Genomic DNA, 24,753 nt, shown 5'->3' with positions numbered 1-24,753 from the left:
TTATTTCATCATAAATACTGGCTAATATGCTTTGCACTGTTGAAATTGATGTATTTTGCACTGGTTATGTCCAGCTTTTTAGTAAAAATCTTGATATAGTGTTAACTATATGCATTAAACCTTTTTATATTTTATACAAACCTTCATCTTCTTTGGCTGCTTTTTCTTTGGATATATTGATTGATTGATTGATTGATAGTTTTATTAGCTTGTGATGAAAAACAGTTAATAACAGTAAAGCTTAAACAGTAAGTCATGCAACTTCTTTACATCAGAGTCCAAGGTAATCAATTCATCGTGATTTAGAGACATACAGTTGTTCTATGCTAAGCAATAAAATACATCGCTTATGCATGCATACTTTTAACTTTAATGTGGTGTAGCGTATAGATGAGACACAAACAGTATGAATGCCAATGTAGCCTACATTTTATTTGAGCAATCATTTGAAATCGTAGGTAAAAGACACTCATATGATAAACCTACCCAGGTAACAACTGTGCTGTTGGAGTGAAAAGACGAGAATGCATGTCAACGTTATTACGTGGATGAATTATTGACATTAACCCCAACCCTTGACGGAAATAGCGTGAATTTTCGGTAATAATTGGCAACACAAAAGTAGCCCTACAATGTTAAGAATTAATTATTTAGTAGCCTATATTATACCTTTAGCGAGTTTGTGGGGAAAAAAATATATATTATACTTATTTTAAGTCATTTAAGAGCCGTCATTTTCGCCTTGTAGATTGTAAACTTCCTGGTTGTCAAGGAGACCCTGTTAGTAGCCCGGTACATTTGCCTGCTTAAAATGGTAAAGTTTAGATTGTTCGCGTTCGTTAATGTCCACGAGTCAAAGTGTAAACATTTGTTTACAGTGCTTGTAAGAATTTTATCTGTATAATGTGAAAAAATATTGTAGGGCGGGGAGTGGAGAAATACGAAATTCACAATTCCAGCCCTCGGCCCACGGCCTATATGTCTATCATCTTATGGGCTAACATCAGCTGTGCTTCAATTCTAAGTTGTGGGAAGTTCCTGCAGTCTTGAGAAACGCAGGCTTTGTTCTTAACTTAGCCCTTAATAATTGTCACTAATTGACACTGCCATTCAGACACATCACATAGTGCTTCTACATTTAGGTCTAGCATGCAGCTAATGGTTAGCCACAGTGGTGTAGTCTAGTTTATTCTAGTGGGTATACGCGCGCTCGCGCGCGCACACACACACACGCACGCACACAGGCTCCCTTTCTGAAACGTTAACGTTAGCTCCAGCTTTCTTGTCCCCCGAAAAGTGGTCAAAAATAGCCGCTTCGTAACACAGAGAAGGCGACTTTATGAACGGGAAAGTGAACGTTATGTCAAAAAACCATACTGATACGTATCTTTGCGCATTTCTAAGTGGTTATATGGAAATGCGGGACCTTTTCTAGTCAGTATACGGCGTATACCTGCGTATCACGTAGACTACACCACTGGTTAGCCAACAAATCACACATGTAGGGCTAGTCATCTCTGTGACTTACTTTTCATGACTCGAGAGTGCTGACTCTCCCATAGCGAAAAGTTGAAGCTTCTTTTTGCATATTTTGCAGCATGCTACACGTGGATTTGGTCCATGTTTTATCCACTGTTTCTACTTTTCATTATCCAGTCAACGTTCATTTAAAACGGTAACCTCCCGGCACGTTGGTCGCATGCTGCTGCACTGCCCTCTTGTTGGGGGCGTGACACATGACAATCAATCCAGCTCTTGTGAAACCCATCAGAGCGTGAGCTGTGAAGGCGTCGTTTTTAATCCGACTTATTTTATTTCTCTCCATTTAATAAGTGGTCAATTTAGTCAGACCAGAAATATGGTAACAATTTCAAGCATTCAAGCATTTACAAGCACGTTACCCAAAATTCTATGGGGTGCCGAATGTAAAAATTCGGTCACCATTTTACATACAACATATTTCGAACATTTAGCGGACTTTCCTCACATTTAGCTCATTTTTCTTTCATTTGAGACAAAAATTCATGTAAAACAGCATGTTCTCTAATTGTTAAAAAAATGTGTACACATGAAAAATAAATCTAAATCTAAATGCTAAATCTAAATGTAAATGTTAAATGTAAATCTAAATGTTAAATCTAAATGTAAATGTTAAATGTAAATGTAAATGTTAAATGTAAATCTAAATGTTAAATGTAAATCTAAATGTTAAATCTAAATGTAAATGTTAAATCGGTCGCCAAGTGTAAAGCTAAATATTTAGAAATTATGCAAATTGGGCAGGTCAGCGCCGTCGTCCACGCCCCTGGCAGTAGCCTCAGATCATGTGGCCCCGCCCACACCACCGACTGCGGCTCAGTGGGTGAGGCGAGGTGAAGAGGCAGAGACATGGCCGGTTCGCTCCCGACAGAGGAGCTCGAGAGGGCCGTTGTGGCCGGTGTGCGGGCTGCACTTCAGGGGATGATTCCACGGGTGCACTCCACACCACAAACGGTAAGTGAAGCAGTTGAATTTTAACTTATTAACTAATTCTGGACGGAGTTCCTGTTAGCTTAGTTAGCTGTTCCTGTTAACGTAGCTCCTCCTGCCCTAAGCAAACTCGTTTAATGCGCAGCGCGATTACCTGCGAATGGCGGAGTCACACAATCAATAATCAACCATGTTGTCTGTGTTGCTGTCCATTGTGCTGCTGCAACTGCGTATAAACAAAAGTTGATTTATGATGAAAGGTATATATGGCAGTCTGTGTGCGCAGCGCACCTGTCAGATCCGGCAGACCTGACCGGGTGGGCGTGGTGCCGACCGGCCGGTATCAGGTGGGCCGGCCAGTGTGCGCCGCCACCCGGTTGAATGTAGCAGCCAGCGGACATGCTACTGCGGACAGGCTACTGCCAGGGGCGTGGACGACGGGCGCTGACCTGCCCAATTTGCATAATTTCTAAATATTTAGCTTTACACTTGGCGACCGATTTAACATTTAGATTTACATTTAACATTTAGATTTAGATTTAACATTTAGATTTAGATTTAACATTTAGATTTACATTTAACATTTACATTTAGATTTAACATTTAGATTTACATTTAACATTTACATTTAGATTTAGCATTTAGATTTAGATTTATTTTTCATGTGTACACATTTTTTTAACAATTAGAGAACATGCTGTTTTACATGAATTTTTGTCTCAAATGAAAGAAAAATGAAAGAAAAATGAGCTAAATGTGAGGAAAGTCAGCTAAATGTTCGAAATATGTTGTATGTAAAATGGTGACCGAATTTTTACATTCGGCACCCCATAAAATTCAAGCATTTTTCAAACCTTGAAAACATAACATTAAAATCCAAGCATTTTCAAGGTTTTCAAGCACCCGTACGAACCCTGTACATTATCAAATATATTCAAATCCAACAATAACACTTCTCACTATTGCCAATATTAACAAAACTAAAAAGGGTAGGCCTAGTTATATAAAAAAAAAAAAATCAATTCACTAAGACTTGGAAAAAAAAAAAAAAAATCAAAATTAAAGCTGCAAGCAGCGTTGGACGGGCCCTCGCACCCGTGCCCCGCGTCCCCCTCGTGCCCGTCCATTCACGGTGCCACTCACTCACACTCACACACACACACACACACACACACACTCACACACACTCAATCACACACACACACACACACACACACTCACTCACTCAATCACTCACACACACACACAGTTCTGGCCCTGCCGCGAGCGGCGCTCCTCCAGCAGATGTCGCCCTAAGCTTGAGTTTGAGAGCTGTTTCTGTTCCCTGTCAGTCTTGACCATGGGGCTGAGTGGGGGGAGGGATAGCCAGCTGCACTGTGTAAACAGAGCAGAGCAGAGCAGAAAAACCAGAGTCCCACCTGTTAAACTAGTCTTCACCGTGGCCACAAACTTTGTCCAATCCACAGCAAGACCTCCTATTTTTGTAGGAAAATTCTCTTTCCATCGGCATAGGTTTGGAAGCTGTCAGACTTTTACTTTAGTCACCAGGGGCCTAGTGTCAGCCAGGATTCTGTCTTATTCACACCAGGGTCCATGGGAAAAAGTGGAGGCGCTGGTTGTGGACGCTCTGACTTTGAGGCCTTCTAAAATCAAAACAGTGCGAAGGAATAATAATTCCTTCAGATCGTTTGTTAAGCACTGGTTACTCTCGTAGTAATTTTTCAAGCCGATTCGATTAACGCCCTGGGAGGAGTGCGATTTCATGCAAAGCGAAAATTTGGGCGAAAACGTCATTTTCACTTGATTTCATTGGTAAGGTGGACTGTCTTGATTCCTCAGCTGGAGACAAACCAGGCTGAAACATCACAGTGCAGAACAAACTCAACCTCAACCTCAGAATGGAAGCAGGAGATACATCACCTACTCAACACCTTCTCTGGGTGACATCAAAGTTCCTCTTGAGCTTTGGTTCCCAATGGGTAAAACAGAATGGTCCGCATGGGGTGATTTTTTTTAGGGTCCGGGCGCCCTAAGCTGCTAGGACACTATTGTATTTCCATGTCTTCTTTCTTTCTTTTTCTCTCTTTCTTTCTTCTTCCAAGGAAATCATACTTCCCGTGGATGAAAACTCACCAAACTTTGCACAAAGATTCCAGTCCCAGGTCCAGCTGCAAACTCAAGCCAATAGTCCTGATGGTGGCGCTATAGCAAGCCTCTAATTTCAGAACTTTGAAAATTCATAACAAATCAACCATATGTGCTACAGCTTTGCAACTTTCATCAAACTGTAGCCCCAATACTGAAGAAACTTTTGTACACTTAAACCTATTGCGAATTATGAAATCCATCAAAAACTCAATTTTTGATAGCATTTTGAATTTTGCTTTTGTGAACAATTTTTTTGTTTGTCAGTTTTTCACTTATGGAGCAAATCAATCATTGTTAAAAACAAATGATCAACATCTCCATGCTGTCTAGATGCAATATGTGTATTTTCAGATTTGTCTTAATAGCTGAATTTTTGACAGCTGTTTAAAATCTGCCTTTCCATGCATGGCTGCCTGCTGTCCTGCATGTCAGTGATTGGCTCAGTCAGTTTGTGAAGCTCCATGTGAAGTTTTAGCTCAGTGAGGTAAAGGCCAGGCCTCGGTGTCGAAGATTGTGAGTTCAAGCCTCAGCTTGTGCCAAAACTCACCAAACTTTGCACAAAGGTCCAGTCCCATGCCAGATCATCATTGTCAGATTTTTGTCTTGATGATTTTTTTTTTTTTTTTTTTTTTTTTTTTTACAGTGGTTTGGAATCTGCCTTTCCATGGCTAGGCGGCTGCTGTCATGTGACTGGCTTAGTCAATTTGTGAAGCCTCACATGAAGTGACACTTGCCAATTAGCTCAGTGAGATAGAACCTTGTCCTTCTTGCAAGAAATCGTGAGTTCAGGCCTCAACTGATGCTGAATGCCACCTTTCTTTTCATCTCCCTATTCTCTACTTGTTGCTCAGAAGTGCCTAAAATTGCCTGGCCCCGACCATTACTGCACAGCAGCTATAATGTTTAATGTATTTTAGTCTGCTGTGTTCATTTTGTCCCTGTTGTTCCTCCATAATCTTGTCAGCTTGTTTGTCTTCACACCTGCCCTACATTGTCTCATTAGCCCTGCCCCCGTGTTGCATGTCTTTGTTGTGTTTCAGCCAATCATCTGTCCCCTCCCAGGTGTGTCAATCAGTTCAGTTTGTATTTAAGTTCATATTGTTCTGCTTGTTGCTTAGAATTGCCTAAAAATGCCCGGACCCGACCCATCGCTGCGCAGCAGCTATAATTTTTAGGGCCCGAGCACTGTCCCAGTGCGAAGCCCTATTGTATTTGTAAGGTTTTCTCTTCTTCTTCTTCTTCTTCTTATTACGTCAATTTAACCCTTATTTTGACCCCCTAAACATGCTCAAAAACTCACCAAATTTGGCACGCACACCAGAGGCCTGTACCATAAAGCTGGATTAACATGGTCGGGCTTTCTCTTACTTATCTGGCTTCACTTAACGAGACATCAGCACTCAGGATTTTCGGTACCATAAAGCCGGCTATCAACTCACTAATTCAACCCAGGCTTTCCAATCTAGATCTGTGCGCGCTCACATAAAAAGGGCGGAGTTTGCTGCATGCGACCAATCGCAGACATGGAAAAATCTACCCGAGCCGCATACGTCACAACCGAGGAGTAGACAATAATCATTTATAAATACGAGGAATATAAATCAATAATCCAGGCAAAAAGTAACACAGTTCCAGCTGCCAAAAGCCGCAAGGAATGGTGGCAAAAAATCGTTGTCTGTGTCAATGCGTAAATTAGTGGGATTATAATCTGACTTCCACACCATGACGGCACAAGTAGAACTGACTACAGTAACGTGTGTGTTCAATAAATGAATGTGTCTCCCACTCAGCCATACACTCCTGCAGAGGAACTGGCCCTCTCTAACAGTGAGGGGCGACCCTCGCTGGACCGCTGCCCTCAGTTTGAGTTTCGTCAGAATCGTCACTTTGATTCAACTGGTTTTGATATTTCATTTTATAAAGCATCTGACGCCTCGTAATTATTCTGCTGGTTAAAATATTATTTCACTGTCACTTAAAGACAGTAAAACATTTAGCATCAACTCTCATGTGGACTTTTCAGGGCAGACCCCCTAAATACTAAATATGAGCAAACTAATGGAAACCTAAAGGAGCCCAGAGGCTGGCGTGTATTTTATCAAACTTTTATTTAACCCTCTAAATTAAATTCCCCTAATTTATTTTCATAAACATTAAAAAAAAAAAAAAACAACAAAACATTAGGCTACATCAGTCTACAAGATCAATTTTTGGTTGGACAGTGCAGTCATGAGAAACAAAAAAAAAATAAAAAAAAACAAACAAAAAAAAAATACAAGAAGAATTGTAAAATGTATTAATTTTAATTTTTTAAAAGAAGAAGAAAGGGAAAATGGGCAGGCCATTTTCCAAGAGAGCTGATTGGTCAGTAGGTGGGGCTTTTCTACCTGCTGAGCTCTTATCCTGAACTTAACCTGCTCCGGAGCAGGTTAGGTGTTCAGCATACGTTACCACGGCAACGTAGCCCGATAAAAAGTAAGCCACCTTTATGGTACAGAAAAGCCAGGGTTAAGCCTGGAGTTAGCTCGCTAAGCCCAAATCCAGCTTTATGGTACAGGCCTCTGGTCTGGCGAAAATTTCGATAAAATCAAAAATTGAACCCCCCAGGGTGCAAAAATGGGCTCGGTAGTGCCACCTAGGGACGCAAAGGCAGCCACTGCGGCCCACAGGAATGTGATAGAAAGACCAAACCAGCGCCGAAACATAGATCTCATCAAGCCCGACATTTTTCGTGCTCGTGCCCCCCACCTAAAACCAACAGGAAGTCCACAATTTGCATTTGAAAGTCATGTTTTCGCCCAAATTTTCGCTTTGCAGAAAATCTATAAACTCCCAGGGCGTTAATTTGAATGGCTTGAAAATTTAATAGATGACAGAGTGCTTAACAAAAGTTCTGAAGGAATTTACATTCCTTTGAACCGTTTGGATTTCAGAAGCCCTCAAAGTCAGAGTGTCCACAACCAGCGCCTCCACTTTTTCCCATGGACCCTGGTGGGAATAAGCCAGAATCCTAGGGGCTAATTAGGCCCCTGCTGACTAAAGTAAAAGTCTGACAGCTTTCAAACCTATGCCGATGGAAAGAGGACCAAAATTCCTACAAAACTATATATCATGGTGTGAATTGGAAAAGGTGTGTGGCCACTGTGAAGAGTTGTTTAACAGCGGGGACTCTGGGCTGCTCTGCACTCTGCCTGCCCTACTGACACACACTAGCTGCTGGCACATCCCCCAATGCACATCCCCCTTAAAAGAAGTGACAGGTCATGTCAAGCACACACTAGGACATGCTAAGGGCGCCACCTGCTGGAGGAGCACCGCTAGCAACAGGGCCAGAACTTTGTGTGTGTGTGTGTGTGTGTGTGTGTGTGCCTGCGCATGCATGTGTGTGTGTGTGTCTGTGTGTATGTGCCTGCATGTGCGTATGTTTGTGTGTGTGCCTGTACGTGTGCGTGTGTGTGTGTGAGTGAGTGTGTGCTTGTCCGTGTGTGTGTGTGTGTGTGTGTGTGTGTGTGTGTGTGTGTGAGTGAGAGTGTGAGTGTGTGTGTGTGTGTGTGTGAGTTTGAGTGCATCAGTGGCACCGTGAATGGACCGTCCCCGACGGGCACGAGGGGGACGCAGAGCACGGGAGCGAGGGCCCGTCCAATTTTTTTTTTTTTTTTTAATTTTGACCTAAATTAGAAGGAGTCACTTCTTGAAAGTCAAACATTTGTCTTCTGCATCGTTCCCCCCTACATTAACACACTTGATCCCGTGGTCATGGAGCATACTGATCCCTTTGGTGCAGAAACCAGTCTCATCTGAGCTGACAGTCGTCATCTGAGACAAAATAACAGCCACTGAGCTCCTGTCTTCATTTTTAGGACGAGGTGCAGTAGTAGTCAGCAGGGGCCAAGTATTGTCCTGGTGGAAGAGCTCACGTCTTGTCAGCTGTCCACTCTGAATCTCTTGGGAATCCACCTTCCTGGATGGAGGAGGTCCTCCAGGCTCTCCCTGCCATATTTGACCTCAGTAGCTCATGTCTCATGTATGACAGGGCATCCTCCCCAAGTGTGGCCACCAGGGTCTCTGGACCTCCTCACGTGTTCAGCCCTTCAGACAGAGGTAGCCGCTGGATGCTTGATGGCTGATGGTTTCCATTTTCCCCAGAACCACTGACTGTAAAAATTTTTTTGATTATTTTTTTTTTAATTTATTTTATCCGTAACAGAAAACAGTCAAGTTAATAACATCAAACTTTTTGTGTAATCATCCAACAAGCTGAACTGCATGCAAATTCAGAGGAAACTGTAGAGCTCATTTCCGTCTTAAACCACAAACGTATGTATCACCTCTTCAATGTGCCACTGATCTGCAGATGCAGAATGTTGTCTGCACAGTGACACCAACCCCACGCTGTTAGGGTTAGGCTTGTTTTTAAAAGCACACCCACACGGGAAGTTGTACAGCAATGCATCCAAACTAGTCTACACAGATGTGTTAAGGCCCATTTATGCTCCCTTTATGTACAAAAATTCGAATGTGGCGCTACGGACGGTGGCGGAAGTGAGCGAGAGGGTCGGACTTCAGGGATGACGTATGTAGTGTATCCCAATAGTATGCATACACATGCATGCTGTATATTACACTACATACTTTGTAAGGGCAGCTGCAGTACATACTAAAAGTGAAAAGTAGAAGTATGCGATTTGGAACGCAGGGATGGTCACTGAATGCCAGGCTATAATATAATCATAGAAATATTTTATATATATATATATTTTATAGAAATATTATAGAGAAGTTTTTGAGAAAAGGCTGTGAGAGTTGGTTAGAAACTATACCCAGCTGTTCGGTATCATTTGTTTATCCCGGTGTCCAGGAGAAGTAACATCATAGAGATGTTTATGGAGATAGATAGATAGGTAGATCGATAGATAGATAGATACTTTATTCATCCCTATGGAAATTCGCAGTTTTTCAGCAGTATCCACAGATTACAGATTAAATAAATAAAAAATAAAGAATAAGATCTAAAATAAATAAAAAATAAAGAATAAGATCTAAAATAAATAAAAGATAAAGAATAAGAATAAGATCTAGTTTCTAACCAACTTGCACAGCCTTTCCTCAAAAAGTTCGCCATTCTTATTTCTTCTTTGTGTCTCACTAGAGCTACACATCGGATAGTGACAGCAACACTGCCCCCATGGTTTCCAGTGATACTGCTCCGTTTGGCCCATATCCGTAAGCTTTATGGAAACGTGCAGAAATCGGACAAAATGAACACGGAGCACGGACAGAAGGCTCCGTCTGTGTCCGGATCTGTATTTAACGTTGAGCATAAATGGGCCTTTACATAGCTGATCTGGCTTGTGAAAGAAGCCAGATCCGCTGTTTTTTGTCTTGTAGCGCCTCTTCAACATTATGATCTGTTCTGTAGACAGGTTCTGTTAATTCTATAAAGTATGTGTCAGATGCATGTAGCATGGTGCACAACACATAGCTGAAGTGTTCTCTGTACACTACAAAGAGAATGTGTCAGCATCCAAGTTGTATTACACTTGGATTCTGGGGCTGTTTAACTATGTAGTGCCACAAAAACAAATACATATTTAGATGATGGTTCTGAAAATATCACTGCCTTCAGTCTGATCTGAGGATACTAATATATAGAGCTGCAACAGGAACATGTGATACACATTTAAAGACACAGTCAGTGCACATTTTCAATGCAAAGGAAACATGCAATGACGTCTTACCTGCTAAAACACAGGCCTCTGATGGGTCCCCTCCTCTTAGTGTTTCCTTATAAGTGCAACATTTATCTCAATCAACATGTGACATCATTTAATAACTTTCATAAATCAACCTTTGTCATCCAAGTAATTGTACTGGTTGTCAATTAGACAAGAGAGAGAAATATACCTGTTCTGGAACCTTTTCTCTTCCTCCTATAAAGTGATACCAGAGAAAAAAATCATCTTGGTCAACAGCCAGATGCTGATTTGACAGCAAATGTTGCTATCAGCAACATGTTTTGGTTTTGAGCTCTAAATGCTAATCCTACCTGCACTTTGTTTTGGTCTCTTGTTTCTCCGACACATTACTGCAGCTGCAACTGCAACTGCAACTATTATAACAGCAACCAAGATCACTGGTACAATGATCACTGTCTTGTTTGAACTGTCATGTTTTGGTCCACATTCAGAATCAGCTGCATGATTTCCTGGTCTGATCTGCTGAAGACCCTCAGATTCACATCTGGAATAATGATGGAAAAAGCTGTTAGTGAAACGTTTACAGATGACATGAACTTACTGCAGCTGTAAGACACCAAACATGACCATCACTGCTCTTGGAGTTGTACTTACTTTGTGTGAGGTTGGCAAGATGGAAATGTTCCATTTGAATATGTTTCCCCTGTGCAGTCGCTGCACTCTGTGTCTGTTATTGCTGTTCCTGTGCAAGTGTACAGAAAATAAAATGGCATAAAAATCAGAGATTTTGTCAGTTTTTCAAGTGACTGTCATAAGACTGAGGTTGATTTGATAAGACTGATCTAAAATGCCCTTACTTAAAGAATTTGGTTGTTCAGTATTTAATCTAAACATATTGAATCATGGGTAGGTTGATGAAATTTGGGATAGTAAAAGATGGAAATATCATCTACTTGTGTGCAAAGTTTCAGTATCCTTCCATGTTAACTTAGTGCTAAAATCATTCTGCTCCTGACCCTTTATATGCATCCATTCATTGTTGAGTATGAACGAGACGACTCATTAAAAAATGTTTTATACTCACACTGAATATTGTGTTCATTGGCACTGTGTAGAACATAATGAATTATTTACATGGAAGTGTTCCATAATAAAGCTTTACTGGCCAAACTGAACATTTGGACAGTTTCCACAAACTTGGTGTATTCTTCTAAAACCTGTTATACCTGGTATAACCTGATATAATATGTAAGTCATTTTGAGTAGACAGACCTCTTCGGCTGATGTATTGACCAGCTTTACAGCTGCGGTGTTTCTGTGCTGCAACACAGCCGTCCCCTCTACGATCAACACAGAAGAATCCATCTTGTGGTCCACAAACAGCATCTGATGTTGTTGTGCACGGCCTTTTCACCTTTAAACCTGGATCTGTCACCACAGAGAGCTGAGGTTACATATCAAGGTACAGGTTCTCTGCTGCAACATCTGCGAATTTCCTGCGGGATGAATAAAGGATCTATCTATCTATCTATCTATCTATCTATCTATCTGCTGTGTAACTCAACCTGCAACATCAGCTATCAAACATTCTGTGAGAATATTCTCTATTTTACTTGACCCCACAGCAAAAAATGACCATAACTTTCGATGGTTGATAAGGTTGTAGCTCAAACATGACTCCTTATTTTATTTATTTACTTACAAGGTGCAGAAATTTCCTGCTTTCAAAACTAGTTCAAAATGTGAATTACTATTTCCTTTTTTCAGGCACAAATTAAGGTAGATGTTTATTTTTACCTTGACATGCAGTCAGCAGTCGAAACATGTCAGGGTAAAAAATAAACATCTACTACCTTAATTTGTGCCTGAAAAAAGGAAACAGTAATTCTCATGTACAAAAGTAGACATGATGAACATTTTTGAACTAGTTCAAAATGAGCTAGAAAAAAACTCTCCACCCAGTTAAATTTCAAAATCCATCCTGAACACACGAAAGTGACAATTAGTCTAAAGAAGAGTACAAAGGGGACAATGGTCAACCACTAAAACCTGATACTGGTCTGTAGGACGTAATATTAAGACTTTGATACAAAACACTGATACAGCACTCTCTATGTTGTTAAACTGGTATAAGTTATATGATATGCAAAATTAATCAACAATGTCAGAAGTTCTTTTTTCAAGGGTGAGGCTGTGCCAAAGATGTACAGGAGAAGTTATACTAGTGGTTGCAGTTGCTACTGGTGGATAATAGATAACATTAACTGAAAAAAAAAAAAATTTTCTTGTTGGTCTGGCATTTTGAATAAATGCAGTTTTAAGCGAGCTTCTACACATGGGGTAAATCACTGTCTGAAAGCACCACTGTCAGCATAGCTTTAAATAATCAGACTGAAATGTACCTGCATCACAGGTTTTACATGGAAAGCACTCTGTTTGTCCATTAAGCTGATCCAGGAAGGTTCCATCAGCGCACGGCTCACAAGATGTACTTGTGAACTCTGTGCAATGTTTATTAACTCTGTTTCCTGTGGAGCAGAAAATCAATATTTCATTCCATCTGATAACAGTTTGGCCATTAGAGCTTAACAAATACATTTCACTGAGGCAGAACACTTGTGCTTTTGATCTGTACAGTGCGAGCACAGTGAGCAGAGTGACTGTTATTAAACTGGAGGAGCAGGCAGCTCCTGCCCTGCTGCTACTCAATCACTTGTCAGATTTCTGCTCAAGCAGGAGCAAAGAGCTGTGTGCTGGTGAGACCAGCAGCTGAATGCTCCTGGAGCTCAGTCAAGTACTGCAAAGATTCAGAGCTCTACCACAGCTAAACATGCCTTTAATATTCAGGAGAATCTTACCAGGGGGACACATAGGACAACATTCCTGTCCTACTCTGTATTCGGCACGATGACAAGTCTGAGCATCTGCAGTGATGACATTCAGCATAAATATCTATGAACAGAGAGAAAATGATCATTAGCAGTTGTTTTCTGTCAGTCTAATCTGGTTAAAGTTGACATAACTAAACCTGAGGTGTTTTTTTTTTTTTTTTTTTTACCATCACTGCTACAATTGACTGTCTCCTTCTGGAAGGCATTTCCTTTGGGTTGGTTAAGGCTTTTCAGAGAATCCAGACACCGTCTCACTGAGATTCAAGATGAGGAGAGATTTAAAATCCATCTCATGAAGAGGATATCTGGAATTTAAAAATAGAAATAGAAAGCATCATCACAGCAGTTTCTTTACTGTGTGTGGCTTGCATGTATGTCTTTCACTTTCAACACACACTCACAAGCCAGGGTGTAGTGGAGGAGCAGCCCTCTCCCACTTTGAAAAACAGAGGAATAGAGAAAAAATACTTTTCATCTGTTGACTGACAGCTTGCCAACCTACCAGATTTATGAAAATGTTCTCTAACGTGACAGATTGAGTTTTCATAAGAGTGTGCAAGCTGTCAATCTGATTTTATTCCCTGTCCAATTGGAGTGTTTTTAAGGAAATGGCAAATGGATGTTATCATGTTTAAATTTTGAAAGTGAACTTTAAGGTAAAATAATTAGCAAGGCCCTATTGTTTCGAAGATGGATGGTTTGTGGTAAAATACTCATCTTGGTTAATATTTATATAAAGGTACCATCAACAATTCAACAGACCAGGAGCACTGAGGACTTGAGAAGGAGATTTGTCTGGTTTTAGTCACGTTAAGGAAAGCAAAACTGATTTTAGGAGGATAGTGAAACCTATCAATAGAAAAAATGTATTGTTTACCAAAATAAGACAATAGAAAAAAGGCTCTCCTCAAGTCACTAACACACCCTCTAGAGTGAGGGCCTCCCCTCACTCACCTGCACTTGGATTAAAGACTTCCTGACTACCGGCCCCCAGTCTGTTCTACTTGGCTCCCACTTCTCCTCCACCTGCACCTTCAGCATCGGCTCTCCACAAGGGTGCGTTCTGAGTCCACTATTGTACTCCCTCTACACACATGACTGCAGTCCAGCCCACCACCAGAACACCACTGTCAAATCTGCGGACAGCACTACAGTGGTGGGTTTATCTCTGTTGCTGTTGTTGTGTTTTTTATATTGACGTAGGCACCTTAAGAGATTGCTTTCATAGTATCTTGTATGCACTGACAATAAAGGAATTCTATTCTATTATATTATCAGCTGCATAAAACATGTTTCTGATAATGAAGATCATCAGTTTTTGGTAGTGAACATCTTGTAGCTCCATTCAATTTAAAATCCCAGTCAGTCAAACTAAGCAATATGAAGGAATATGCTATTATTTTCCAGTCTTTATCACAACTTCATTATTTTCCTACAGAGCCCAACATTGTAGGGGCTTCATACCAACCTCTCTGCTAATCAAATGAATAATGCTGTACTGCTGCATCATACAGCACAGACAGAAATCATAACCATATGCATGGAAGGAAACAATTCGCTGAATCAACCATCCAATCCATAAGATGGTTAATATGCCATGTCCAAAAAAGTCGGTTGCTTTAATGGGAACTTGAAACTGTGACATTTTATCATATAAGTGTGAATAAATCAATGTGGCTGTACTTTTGAGCTTTCAGATAAATACATATGAGCAGCAAAGACGTAGTATTGGATGAGTCTGTGGATAATGTTGTTGAATGTTGATGAATTGATTTGTGGTCAGTATAATCATAAACACCAAATGGATGAAGAACATGCCATCATTCAATAATGTGAATTAGATATTGAGCATTACTTCAAAATGCTACAGCCTGGAAAGCTGTTTCAACTGTGAAGACACTAGAGTTCTCATATTCTGCCCGAACCCGACCCGACCCGACCCGACCCGACATTTTCGGGTCGGGTCGGGCCTAAAATTTACGTGAATTGGGCGGGTCGGGTCGGGCTTCGGGTTTTGTGGGGGATTTTTTTTTTTTTTTTTTTTAAATAAAAAAAATAGAATTATGTGTTCTGTTATTGATTATGACGTTTCATTTTTATGTGACTGGTGGAGAGAGTGAGAGACTGGATTGGATTTGGAGGCTAAACTTTCAGTGACAGACAGACAACCAGCTGTGCGAGCGCAGCGCAAACAAGTGAGAGAGAGTTGCAGCAGCATCCCGCTGTGCTGGCAGACTCGGCAGCAGGGACGGTTTCTGCTATGGGCAGTGCAACTGCCCAGGGCGCAATCTACTGGGGGCGCACGAGAAAAAAAAAAAAATCTCCAGTTTTCTAGACTACCGTATTGACCCGCACATGCCGCGGCACCATCAGTCGGCATCAGGCTGGCCGGCCGCGGCACCGTCCGATACCGCGCCCACCCGTCAGGTCTGCCGGATCTGACAGGTGACCTGCCTCATGCTGGCCGGTGCCGCGGCCGGCTCGCCTGATACAGACTGATGGTGCCCCGGTGCCGCGGCCGACCGGCTCTGCTAAATAATGGCGAATTTGGTGATTTTTTTTCGGGCTTTATCGAGCTGTCGGGCCTAAAGTTCGGCTAATTAGTCGGGTCGGATCGGGCCTCGGGCTCGGGTCTTAATTTTCAGGCCCGATGAGAACTCTAGAAGACACACACACACACACACACACACACACACATATATATATATATATATATATATTGTTTGCGCTGCGCTCGCACAGCTGGTTGTCTATATATATATATATATATATATATATATATATATACATATATATATATATATACATATATATATATATGTATATATATATATATATATATACTACTCACAAAAAGTTAGGGATATTCGGCTTTCGGGTGAAATTTCAGGATGAACCTAAAATGCATTATAATCTTTACAGGTGAACTTAATGTGACCTTCTGTAAACTTTTGAATGCACATGTCCAACTGTTCAATGTTTCAGTACTTTTTGCACAAGTTGCTGTTCTCTAACAAGGAGTTTAACGGCAAAATTCACATCAGGTGTTTGATGCTCCAGCTCATCGAGGTCGTATCATTAGGGAACGGCTGCTGGAGACTGGGGTACCTCAAATGGAGTGGCCTGCACTTTCTCCAGACCTGAATCCCATAGAAAACCTATGGGATCAGCTGAGTCACCGTGTAGAGGCTCGGAGCTCTGTACCCCAGAACCTCAATGTCCTGAGGGCTGCCCTTCAAGAAGAGTGGGATGCCATGCCTCAGCAGACAATAAGTCGACTTGTGAACAGCATGAGACGTCGTTGTCAAGCTGTAATTGATGCTCAAGGGCACATGACAAGTTATTGACACTGACATTTTTTGTTGTGGTATATCCACCACTGTTGTTGGCTTTTGTTTCAAGAAATTGTTTGAGATGAGGAAATCACCAGTGTATGTTTCTACTTAAATGCCCTACTTTCATGATATAATATCACTGTAGCGTGAACTTTTTACATTTTCCATAAATTTCACCAAAAAGCCAAATATCCCTAACTTTTTGTGAGTAGTGTGTATATATATATATATATATATATATATATATATATACATATACATATATATAAGATCTAAGATACTGACAAAATAGGTACAAACACAAACAGTACCAGGAAATAAAATAAAGTACAGAAATTAATACAAAAACCAAGTGGTTGGAAACTAGTATATACAGCTGATTGTTTACGTTACAAATCCGTCTCTGATTAACGTTAGGGGATTTAGTCACTTGGGGGAGTTTGGAAAGTCGATAAGTTGTCACTGTATCAGCAAGTGGAACAAGGGAGAGATGGGCGGCCAGCGCACGGCATATCAGCACAAAAACGAACACAACAAACGTTACATAAATAAGTTTCTGACTAACGTTAGGTTATGAAGTCACTTGGGGGTATTTTGGAAAGTCGCTATGTTGCCACTGTATCACTGGTATTTGCGAGCGCTTGTGTTTTTCGCGCTAGGCGATTCATACATTCCACCACCACCTAGCCTACAGCAGATGTGTTGCGGCTGAAAGCCATCCTCTCAGCGTTCAAGCAGAAACTATTCGCTGCAGTGATTGGTTAATTCCGTTGTCAGTATTTCATGACGTATGGCCCAGTACCCGCCTAACTCCCTCCGGACAATCCAAGCTAGCATCAACAACAGATTCCTAAAGGAGCCGCAGATTGAATATGTCGATGTGCGTTTTTTTCCCCCTTTCCTCGTTCATTTGATCTAGGCAGTCGGTGAAAACGTCTAGGCAGTGCACCTAAGAAATTATAAGGCAGGGAAAACCCTGATATGTGCACACACATATAAGAAATACCAGGTTACCATGCCAACGGCGGCGCATATGCATGCAGCAGCTGGTGGCTCCCTCAATTTCAGCATAAAGAGGAGCGAAGTGTGGACAGATGAAGCTACAGCAGCTCTACAGGACTGTTTTGAATGCACAGACTGGCAGATGTTCAAAGATGCTGCTACCCAGGAGAACCATATTGACCTTGAAGAATACGCATCATCAGTGACATCATACATCAGCAAATGTGCTGATGATGTGGTAAAAATAAGGACAGTTAAATCATTCCCTAATGAGAAAGCCTGGATGACTGGAGAGGTGAGAGCTCTATGTAGAGCCAAAAAAGCTGCCTTCAAGTCAGGTGACAAAGAAGCCTACAACACCGCCAGAGCAAAACTGAAAGCTGGCATCAAGGAGGCAAAGCAAAGGCATCAGCAGAGACTGGAGAGAGACCTCAGCACCAACAACAGCAAAGACTTGTGGCAGGCGGTCAAATGTGTTACAGGCTACAAAAGCAGGAGCTTTTGTACTGTTCCACACTGATTTTGACCCAATAGGTCACATGACCTGGGAGTTATTAAGCTATAATGCTCATATTTACATTATGAAATGGATTTTAAAATTCATAAAAAATATGAGAAGAGTTAAAATGGTTACACAATAGTTAGTTAATATTTAATAGTGCACACCCCTTTTTATACCATTTTAACCCTTCTCATATTTTTTATGACCTATTGGGTCAAAATCAGTGTGGAACAGTAGAGCTACACTTGCTGTATAATGCACACCCCTTTTTATACCATTTTGACCCTTCTCATATTTTTTATGAATATTTAAATCCATTTCATAATGTAAATATGAGCATTCAGGGCCTGAAATTGGTTGTGGGATTGCGGGATTCACGCACACTATCACTGATTCCCGCAAATTCCGATCTGATAATGCGAGCAATTCCCGCACACAATTACAGCGATGTGTAGTAATGTTAAGTGAATGTTGCATCGGAGCTGAATTCATGACATTGATCAGACCTCCGCTCGCCATAACACAAAACAAAGAAGAAGAGTCCAAACTAACACAAAACAAACAAAGAAGACGACGTCCAGACTTGGCGGGCTCTTTCTCCTCTCATTCACAAAGCTAAGCGCTCCTTCTGCTGTCACAGTGTCGCCCTCGCTAGCAAACGAGTAGTTGCCAGATTCAATGCTGCAAACATGGACCGCTGGTTAAAACGGAAACCCAACCTTACATCACCTGAAGGGGAAACCGCTCCGAAAAAAAAAACAACAGAAGAAAGGATGAGCGGAGGCGCTAATGGCGGTGCCAGTGAACCCGAAAATGACCCAAATCCTCAAAGCGAATCCTCAAACAGGTAGCACCAGTAACATCACTAAGCTGCCCAGAGACAAGTTTAAGTTTAACTGGCTCAGAATATATCCGTGGCTTGAACATAACAATGGTGAATTGAGCTGCTCAATTTGTAAAATGCACGGTGCTGTGCCTTTTACCAGCAAATGTTACAAAACGTCAACTTTGCGCCGCCACTCTGATGGCGTTTCACATATAGCAGCCGTGAAAAGACAACATGAGGCAGATTCAGCAAAAGATGTGATGGCTAAAGCTATTTTAGAGGCGCAGTTGCAGGGTGAGGAGGAAGCAAAGGGGCTTCTCAAAACTGCCTACTTTATAGCACAAAATGAAATGTCTGTCAGAAATGCACTAAGCTATTACAAGTACACTTGTGGAAGATATTTAGAAAGCTGTGCTAAATAGTCCTGTGTTTTCATTAATACTGGATGAATCCACCGACATAAGTAACAGCAAGCGACTCATTACCTATGTAAGATACATAGATGACAACAAGATCAAAACAAAGCTGTTCAGGAACTCTGAAATTGTGGACGGAAGAGCAGATACAATTTTTGAGGATATGAAGCAGCTGTTGACAGAGAAACATTTGGATGGAAAAAAAACTTGCAGCAGTTTGTACAGATGGAGCTGCAGTTATGACAGGGAGCCGCCAGGGAGTTGTTAAAAAATTAAGAGAGGAATACAACTCAGAATTGGTAGGGGTGCACTGCACGGCTCATCGTCTTGCTCTTGCTGCTAGTGATGCAGCCAGATCTGTGCTACAGGTGAAAAAGTTCCAGCAGGATTTGAGATCGATTTTTGTGTATTTCAGTAACTCTGCTGTCAGAAGTAACAAGCTGCATGAATTGCAGAAACAGCTAGATGAACCCCAACTGAAGTTTACCCAGCCACATACAGTGAGGTGGCTGTCAATTCACAGTGCTGTGTCAGTGGTGTGTAGATCACTGAAATCCCTGAGAGATGTCCTGGGGCCAGATTCTCCAAAAAGTTCTTACTAATAATCTTAAGACGTTTCGTAAGAGGAAAAAATGAGAAGTTCATAAGAATGTTCTCAAGTGCTATTCCCCATTATTTTCTTAAGAACTGCACATTATCTTAAGAACTTCTTAATTTTTTCCACTTACGAACTTCTCAACTCTCTACCTTTATGTAAACAAACAGCCTCGAGCTGCAACCCACAGCAGCTCCATCTAAAATCCAACAAAACAATATCCATTATAGTCTCAACTTTGATTTGATGTTATAAAAGTGTTTTCTCAAAAATTGAGATACATACTTTGTATTGGACAGCGACGATATTACTAACCTATTAGTTAATGGAATCTAAATATAATTGACACATGAGTGGTGACTGGTGGCTAAACAAAATGTCCTCATATAGACTCAGAAACAATATATGTGCCTCTATATGTCTAAATACTGGTTTAGATATTAGGCTGAATTACAGTTTAGATAACGATTATCACTATGTTAACATATACAATGTAAAATTCTTAAGGTATTAGCCTACTACATTAATCTATGTTATATAATCAAATTTGGCTCTAAATTAATCAAAGATGTTTGAAAAATAGCTAACCTTCACACAGCATGTGGTTACTTAAGACGCCCTTTACCTGTCTTAAAGTTACGATACTATTTAAGAAAAATAGTAAGATCATTTCTTTCAAGAATCCCATTTATTCTTAAGAAAAATCTTAAGAATAAAGTTGAGAACATTCTTAGATCTTTTGTTTGGATTCTTAAGATCTTTTGTTTGTGAATTCGAAAATATCTTAAGATTCTTCTTAAACCCAAACTTAAGAAGAAAAGTGGTTCTTAAGAAGAAATTTAATCTTAAGAACCTTTGGAGAATCCGGCCCCTGGAGCACATAGCTGCTTCCAATACTCCAGATGACCAAGCCAAGGGTCTGCTGATAGCTGTCAGACAGTTCAACTTTTTGGCCCTCTGTCACATGATGACGGATGTACTGACGCATGTGGTCCTCCTCTCCAAACATTTTCAAAGAGAAGATCTGGACTTCTCCACAGCCCAACCAATGGCTGAAGGTACCAAAGAGGCCCTGAGAGAAATAATAGTCCGCCCTGGCCCGGCAGAAGATGAATTCTTCAGCTCTCTTCAAGGTAACAAGTTTAAAGGAGACAAAGTTTTTGACTGCCACACTCAGAAACCAGCCTTTGATGACATGAAGCGCAGGTATAGTGCTGTGACAAACAGCCAAAAAGTGCTTTAGTTTTCGAGATACCCCTACCGGAAGTAGAACCAAACCCAACACTGTTTTTCCTCATCACTAAGGTCTCCCATACATGAAATGGATCCTTGGATAAAAATATTTTACTGCAAAAGTGGTGAAACTGATATATATTGTCATACACCCCCAAACTAAAAATAAAGCCTGGCCGTATGTGGGTTGAGGCATATAAACTCAAGTAGATTCACAATGGAATTTGTGAGAGGTCTAAAACTTGGCATGCTTGAGGCCAGGACATCACTCTACATAAAAGAAGAAACAGAATGTCAATATCTTAAATAACATGGGAGATAGTCATTTTAACACATACCTACAATAGGCAAGAATGTAAAATCTGAATGAATGTTCTTTTACTTTGTAGTGACTCTGTCATGGATTGTCATACCCATATGAGGGCTGCTGGAAAGGTGTGGTTCTGCTGAATCCAGCAATATCAGTTGTGTAAGAATAGCTTGTATACTCATGGAGCTATGTCACTAAAACGTATAAGGTGTCCCAAATGAAAAACAATGAAACAGTCCTAATGAAATCTACAGTATCACAACCATTAGTATTATTATCAGGGGTGAAAATATTGATAAATGCACTTTAATAAAAAATCTCTTAAATGTATGAAATGTCCCAAACTAGAGAAAATGTGAAATTGATAAAATATATGCATTTTCAACAACAGTGCAGAGAATGGATGATTACAAATGATTAATGATTTAGCTCACCTGGCTGAGGGAATCCAAGCTAGCGGGTGGTGCTGACCACCCACTATCCGCTTTCCCTAAAGTGTGGGCTTTTACAAGAGCCCATGCGGCTTCAGTGCACACCCCGACGGAGCCTCCCACGCACACAGTCGGACTGATACCGGGACGCCGTCGGAATGCACTGAGTATATTACTCATATAGACCGTTTAGAGGAAAGACTGTTTTAATTGGACACTTACATTTTATTGTTTTATCATAAGCCAGCAGCTGTGCTATATTTTTATTTTTAATATTTTATTTGCCCAGTCTACCTTGTCAATAAATTAGTTTGTATATAGTTCCACCTCTGCCTCTTGTGTCTGTGTGGTGTGACCCGGGGATTCTACTCAATCAGTACACGTCCACTTGGACACATGTGGACGTGCACATGCGGCTCCTCCTCCCGAATTAACTTGCCTATAATATAATATATAATATATACCGTATTTCCCCAATTAATTGCCCGGCCGCAAATAGCCGCCTGGTTCTTTTAAATGCCTGGAGTCCAAGTTGATTGTGCGTATCAAACGCCTGGGCGATTAATTGGGGAAATATGGTATATATATAAAGCCAACTTGTAGCCTCAGTAGAAGCCCTGAGAAAATCTACCTCCCTCTCTCCATCGCGGGTTTAGGATTTAGAATAGTGCATCCTGCCCTTAAAGGCAATGGCACCTGGCACACTGATTGGTTTAACTGGCGTAACGCCCAAAACACGCCTAAGCATAATATAGCGGGTAGCGCAGGTGTTTTACGGATAACGGGAGGTGCGCAAGATAGCAACTTTTGCGGGGGAACGCCTCTTGCGCAATGCTAAATCCTCAAATAACAGGTTTAGGGAGTCTGGCGCAAGATAGGGCCCTAAGGGTTGATACAACATCTTTTAACATATGGAGAGATTGTTTCATTTGTTGGGAGGCTAGTACAAGACGAGAACATCTGACAGCCATTGTAACTGGTACAGGTCAGGTTTCTTCTTCTTCCTGTCCTCCTCTATACCCCCCCTCCTTTTTACTCAGTGCAGGGTTTTTCCTGCATATAAAATTACGAGGCGGCCGCCTCAGCCTAATTTCGTGCCGCCCCCGGCTCTCAAAACTCTGACGTCGGGAAAATTGTTATTTTCTGACAAGCGCTGTGGAAGATGGATGTCATTTTAACTGCAGTTGCAGCATTGCACCGATGTGGTGGCGCTGTATCAACAAGACTGCACTGGAAGTCGCTGCCAAAACTGCCAAAGAGGAAGAACAGAGCCGAGAAATTCCCTTCCTAGAGGATTTTGTTTTGTGTTTCGGTTTCTTCGCTAGTGTGTGTGTTAATCGGCGGTGTTAATTACGCGAGCACATTGCAGGGGGTACGTGAAAACATAGGCGGAAATCTCGGGGGTGTCGGGGGGGACAAGACCCCTCCATCCATAAATTTTGAATAATATAGTAATATTCAATGAAAGTGCAATGCAAGCGGTGCTAATTATAAATGTAAAATAGTGGGTTTTTAAGTGTTTAAAAGTTATGACCTCCCCCATGCCTCAGTGGTTTGGTCCGCATCCTGCTGCCGGCAGAGCGGCAGCTCGGTAACTTTCAGTCCGTCAGCCTGAGAGGCAGCAGCCTGATGAGAACTAGCAAGAAAACCTCCTCAAGTGAAAGCCAGTGAGTCATTTATCACACCACCTGTTCACCAAGCACAAGGCTGTAATATGAAAAGCGATATTTTTCCCCTGCTTGGTCCAAAACCTGCCTCTTTCAGCTCACTGTTTAAGCTAATAGCTAAAGACAGTTTACAGGCTGAAGCGAGTGCAGGACAGTGAGGGAGAGAGAGAGGACAGACCACAGGAGGAGCAAATACTGAGCTTTTTATTCTTTCAAAAAGTCTGTCAGGATATTAATGTCAGAAATAGTTCATATTTTACTGATATTTTGAGTTTGTCTCTAGATAGATATCTATTTTTTTTGCATTTTAAACTGCATTATTTTGTGGCATAGTTTCATTTCATTTTCTTATTTGATCTAAAAGGGACAGTGTACAGCTTTAACATATACTGTATGTCACTATTTGATGCCATATCTTGCTTTGTTTTTTGTTGACACTACAATAAATTTTTTTGAAGAACAGCTTGATGTAGTTGGATTATTCAAGGTATTTCCTGTAGTTTTAGAGCTTATTTTGAGTTTCTAGTTCTTGTAAAGCTACTTTGATGGACTGTAGTGGAAATAGAACAGTGAGTAAAGAAATTAGGATTATTGCTTTGAATAGCATTATTTAAAACCTATGAACACTGGCCTAGCTTGTCTATTCAGAGAAGAGGTATCACTTCGGCTTATTTTTCAATCTATGTTATCACATGCATACTACTGCTCATTCATTGGTAGCTGAATTGTTAGGTCTGTTTCATAAGTAATTTACATTTTTAAAATAATAATAATTTAACATATTGTTAACATAAACATACACTAACACTAAATACCGAGTGTTTGAGCAACATATCTCTTCTGTGCTACAAAAGGTCCATGGTAAAAAGCATGATCAGGATGGTACCACCTCTGCCTCAATTTGAGCCAGGAAAAACCCTGCAGTGCATGCTATTGTTCCAGAGTCCTCCACCCCTTTTGCTTTCGTTGTGCTTTCTATGTCTTGTCTAGGTCATCCAGCTGCAGACGAGAAGGCTGGATGCTGCGAGTCTTCCATCTAGACTACCTTTTCAGGATACCCTGCTGTTTCTGCTGTTATCTGCTGTCCCAGTTTGTCCCTATCTCCCTGTCTCTGTCTCTTTGTCTCTCTCTCTCTCCCCTCACCACCCCAACTGGTAGAGGTAGGTGACCGCCCGCCCTGAGTCTGGTTCTACCTGAGGGTTCTTCCTGTTAAAGGGGAGTTTTACCTCGCC

General features: G+C 41.1%; 1 protein-coding gene across 11 annotated transcripts in view; it reads right to left on the bottom strand.

Moving 5' to 3' along the window:
* Positions 1–8,528: 8,528 nt before the first annotated feature.
* The window catches only part of LOC115362123 (tumor necrosis factor receptor superfamily member 14-like), an 80,571-nt gene continuing 64,346 nt past the window's right edge, over positions 8,529–24,753 (bottom strand). For 7 of the 11 annotated variants that reach the window (XM_030055921.1, XM_030055926.1, XM_030055924.1 and 4 more), the window contains exons 2-10: positions 13,372–13,509; positions 13,172–13,265; positions 12,716–12,841; positions 11,586–11,741; positions 10,968–11,055; positions 10,664–10,857; positions 10,522–10,547; positions 10,356–10,401; positions 8,529–8,772 (exon numbers count right to left, since the gene is read on the bottom strand). In XM_030055921.1, coding sequence (XP_029911781.1) covers positions 8,693–8,772; positions 10,356–10,401; positions 10,522–10,547; positions 10,664–10,857; positions 10,968–11,055; positions 11,586–11,741; positions 12,716–12,841; positions 13,172–13,265; positions 13,372–13,410 — 849 coding nt within the window. In that variant the 5' untranslated portion in view covers positions 13,411–13,509 and the 3' untranslated portion in view covers positions 8,529–8,692. The remainder of the gene's footprint in view (positions 8,773–10,355; positions 10,402–10,521; positions 10,548–10,663; positions 10,858–10,967; positions 11,056–11,585; positions 11,742–12,715; positions 12,842–13,171; positions 13,266–13,371; positions 13,510–24,753) is intronic. The other 4 variants (XM_030055929.1, XM_030055930.1, XM_030055928.1 and 1 more) reach the window with 3 other exon arrangements.

Source organism: Myripristis murdjan, chromosome 7 (assembly GCF_902150065.1).
Source record: "Myripristis murdjan chromosome 7, fMyrMur1.1, whole genome shotgun sequence".
Lineage (NCBI taxonomy): Eukaryota > Metazoa > Chordata > Actinopteri > Holocentriformes > Holocentridae > Myripristis > Myripristis murdjan.
The sequence above is the reverse complement of the archived record's forward strand: the minus strand, read 5'-3'. Positions and strand labels throughout refer to the sequence as shown.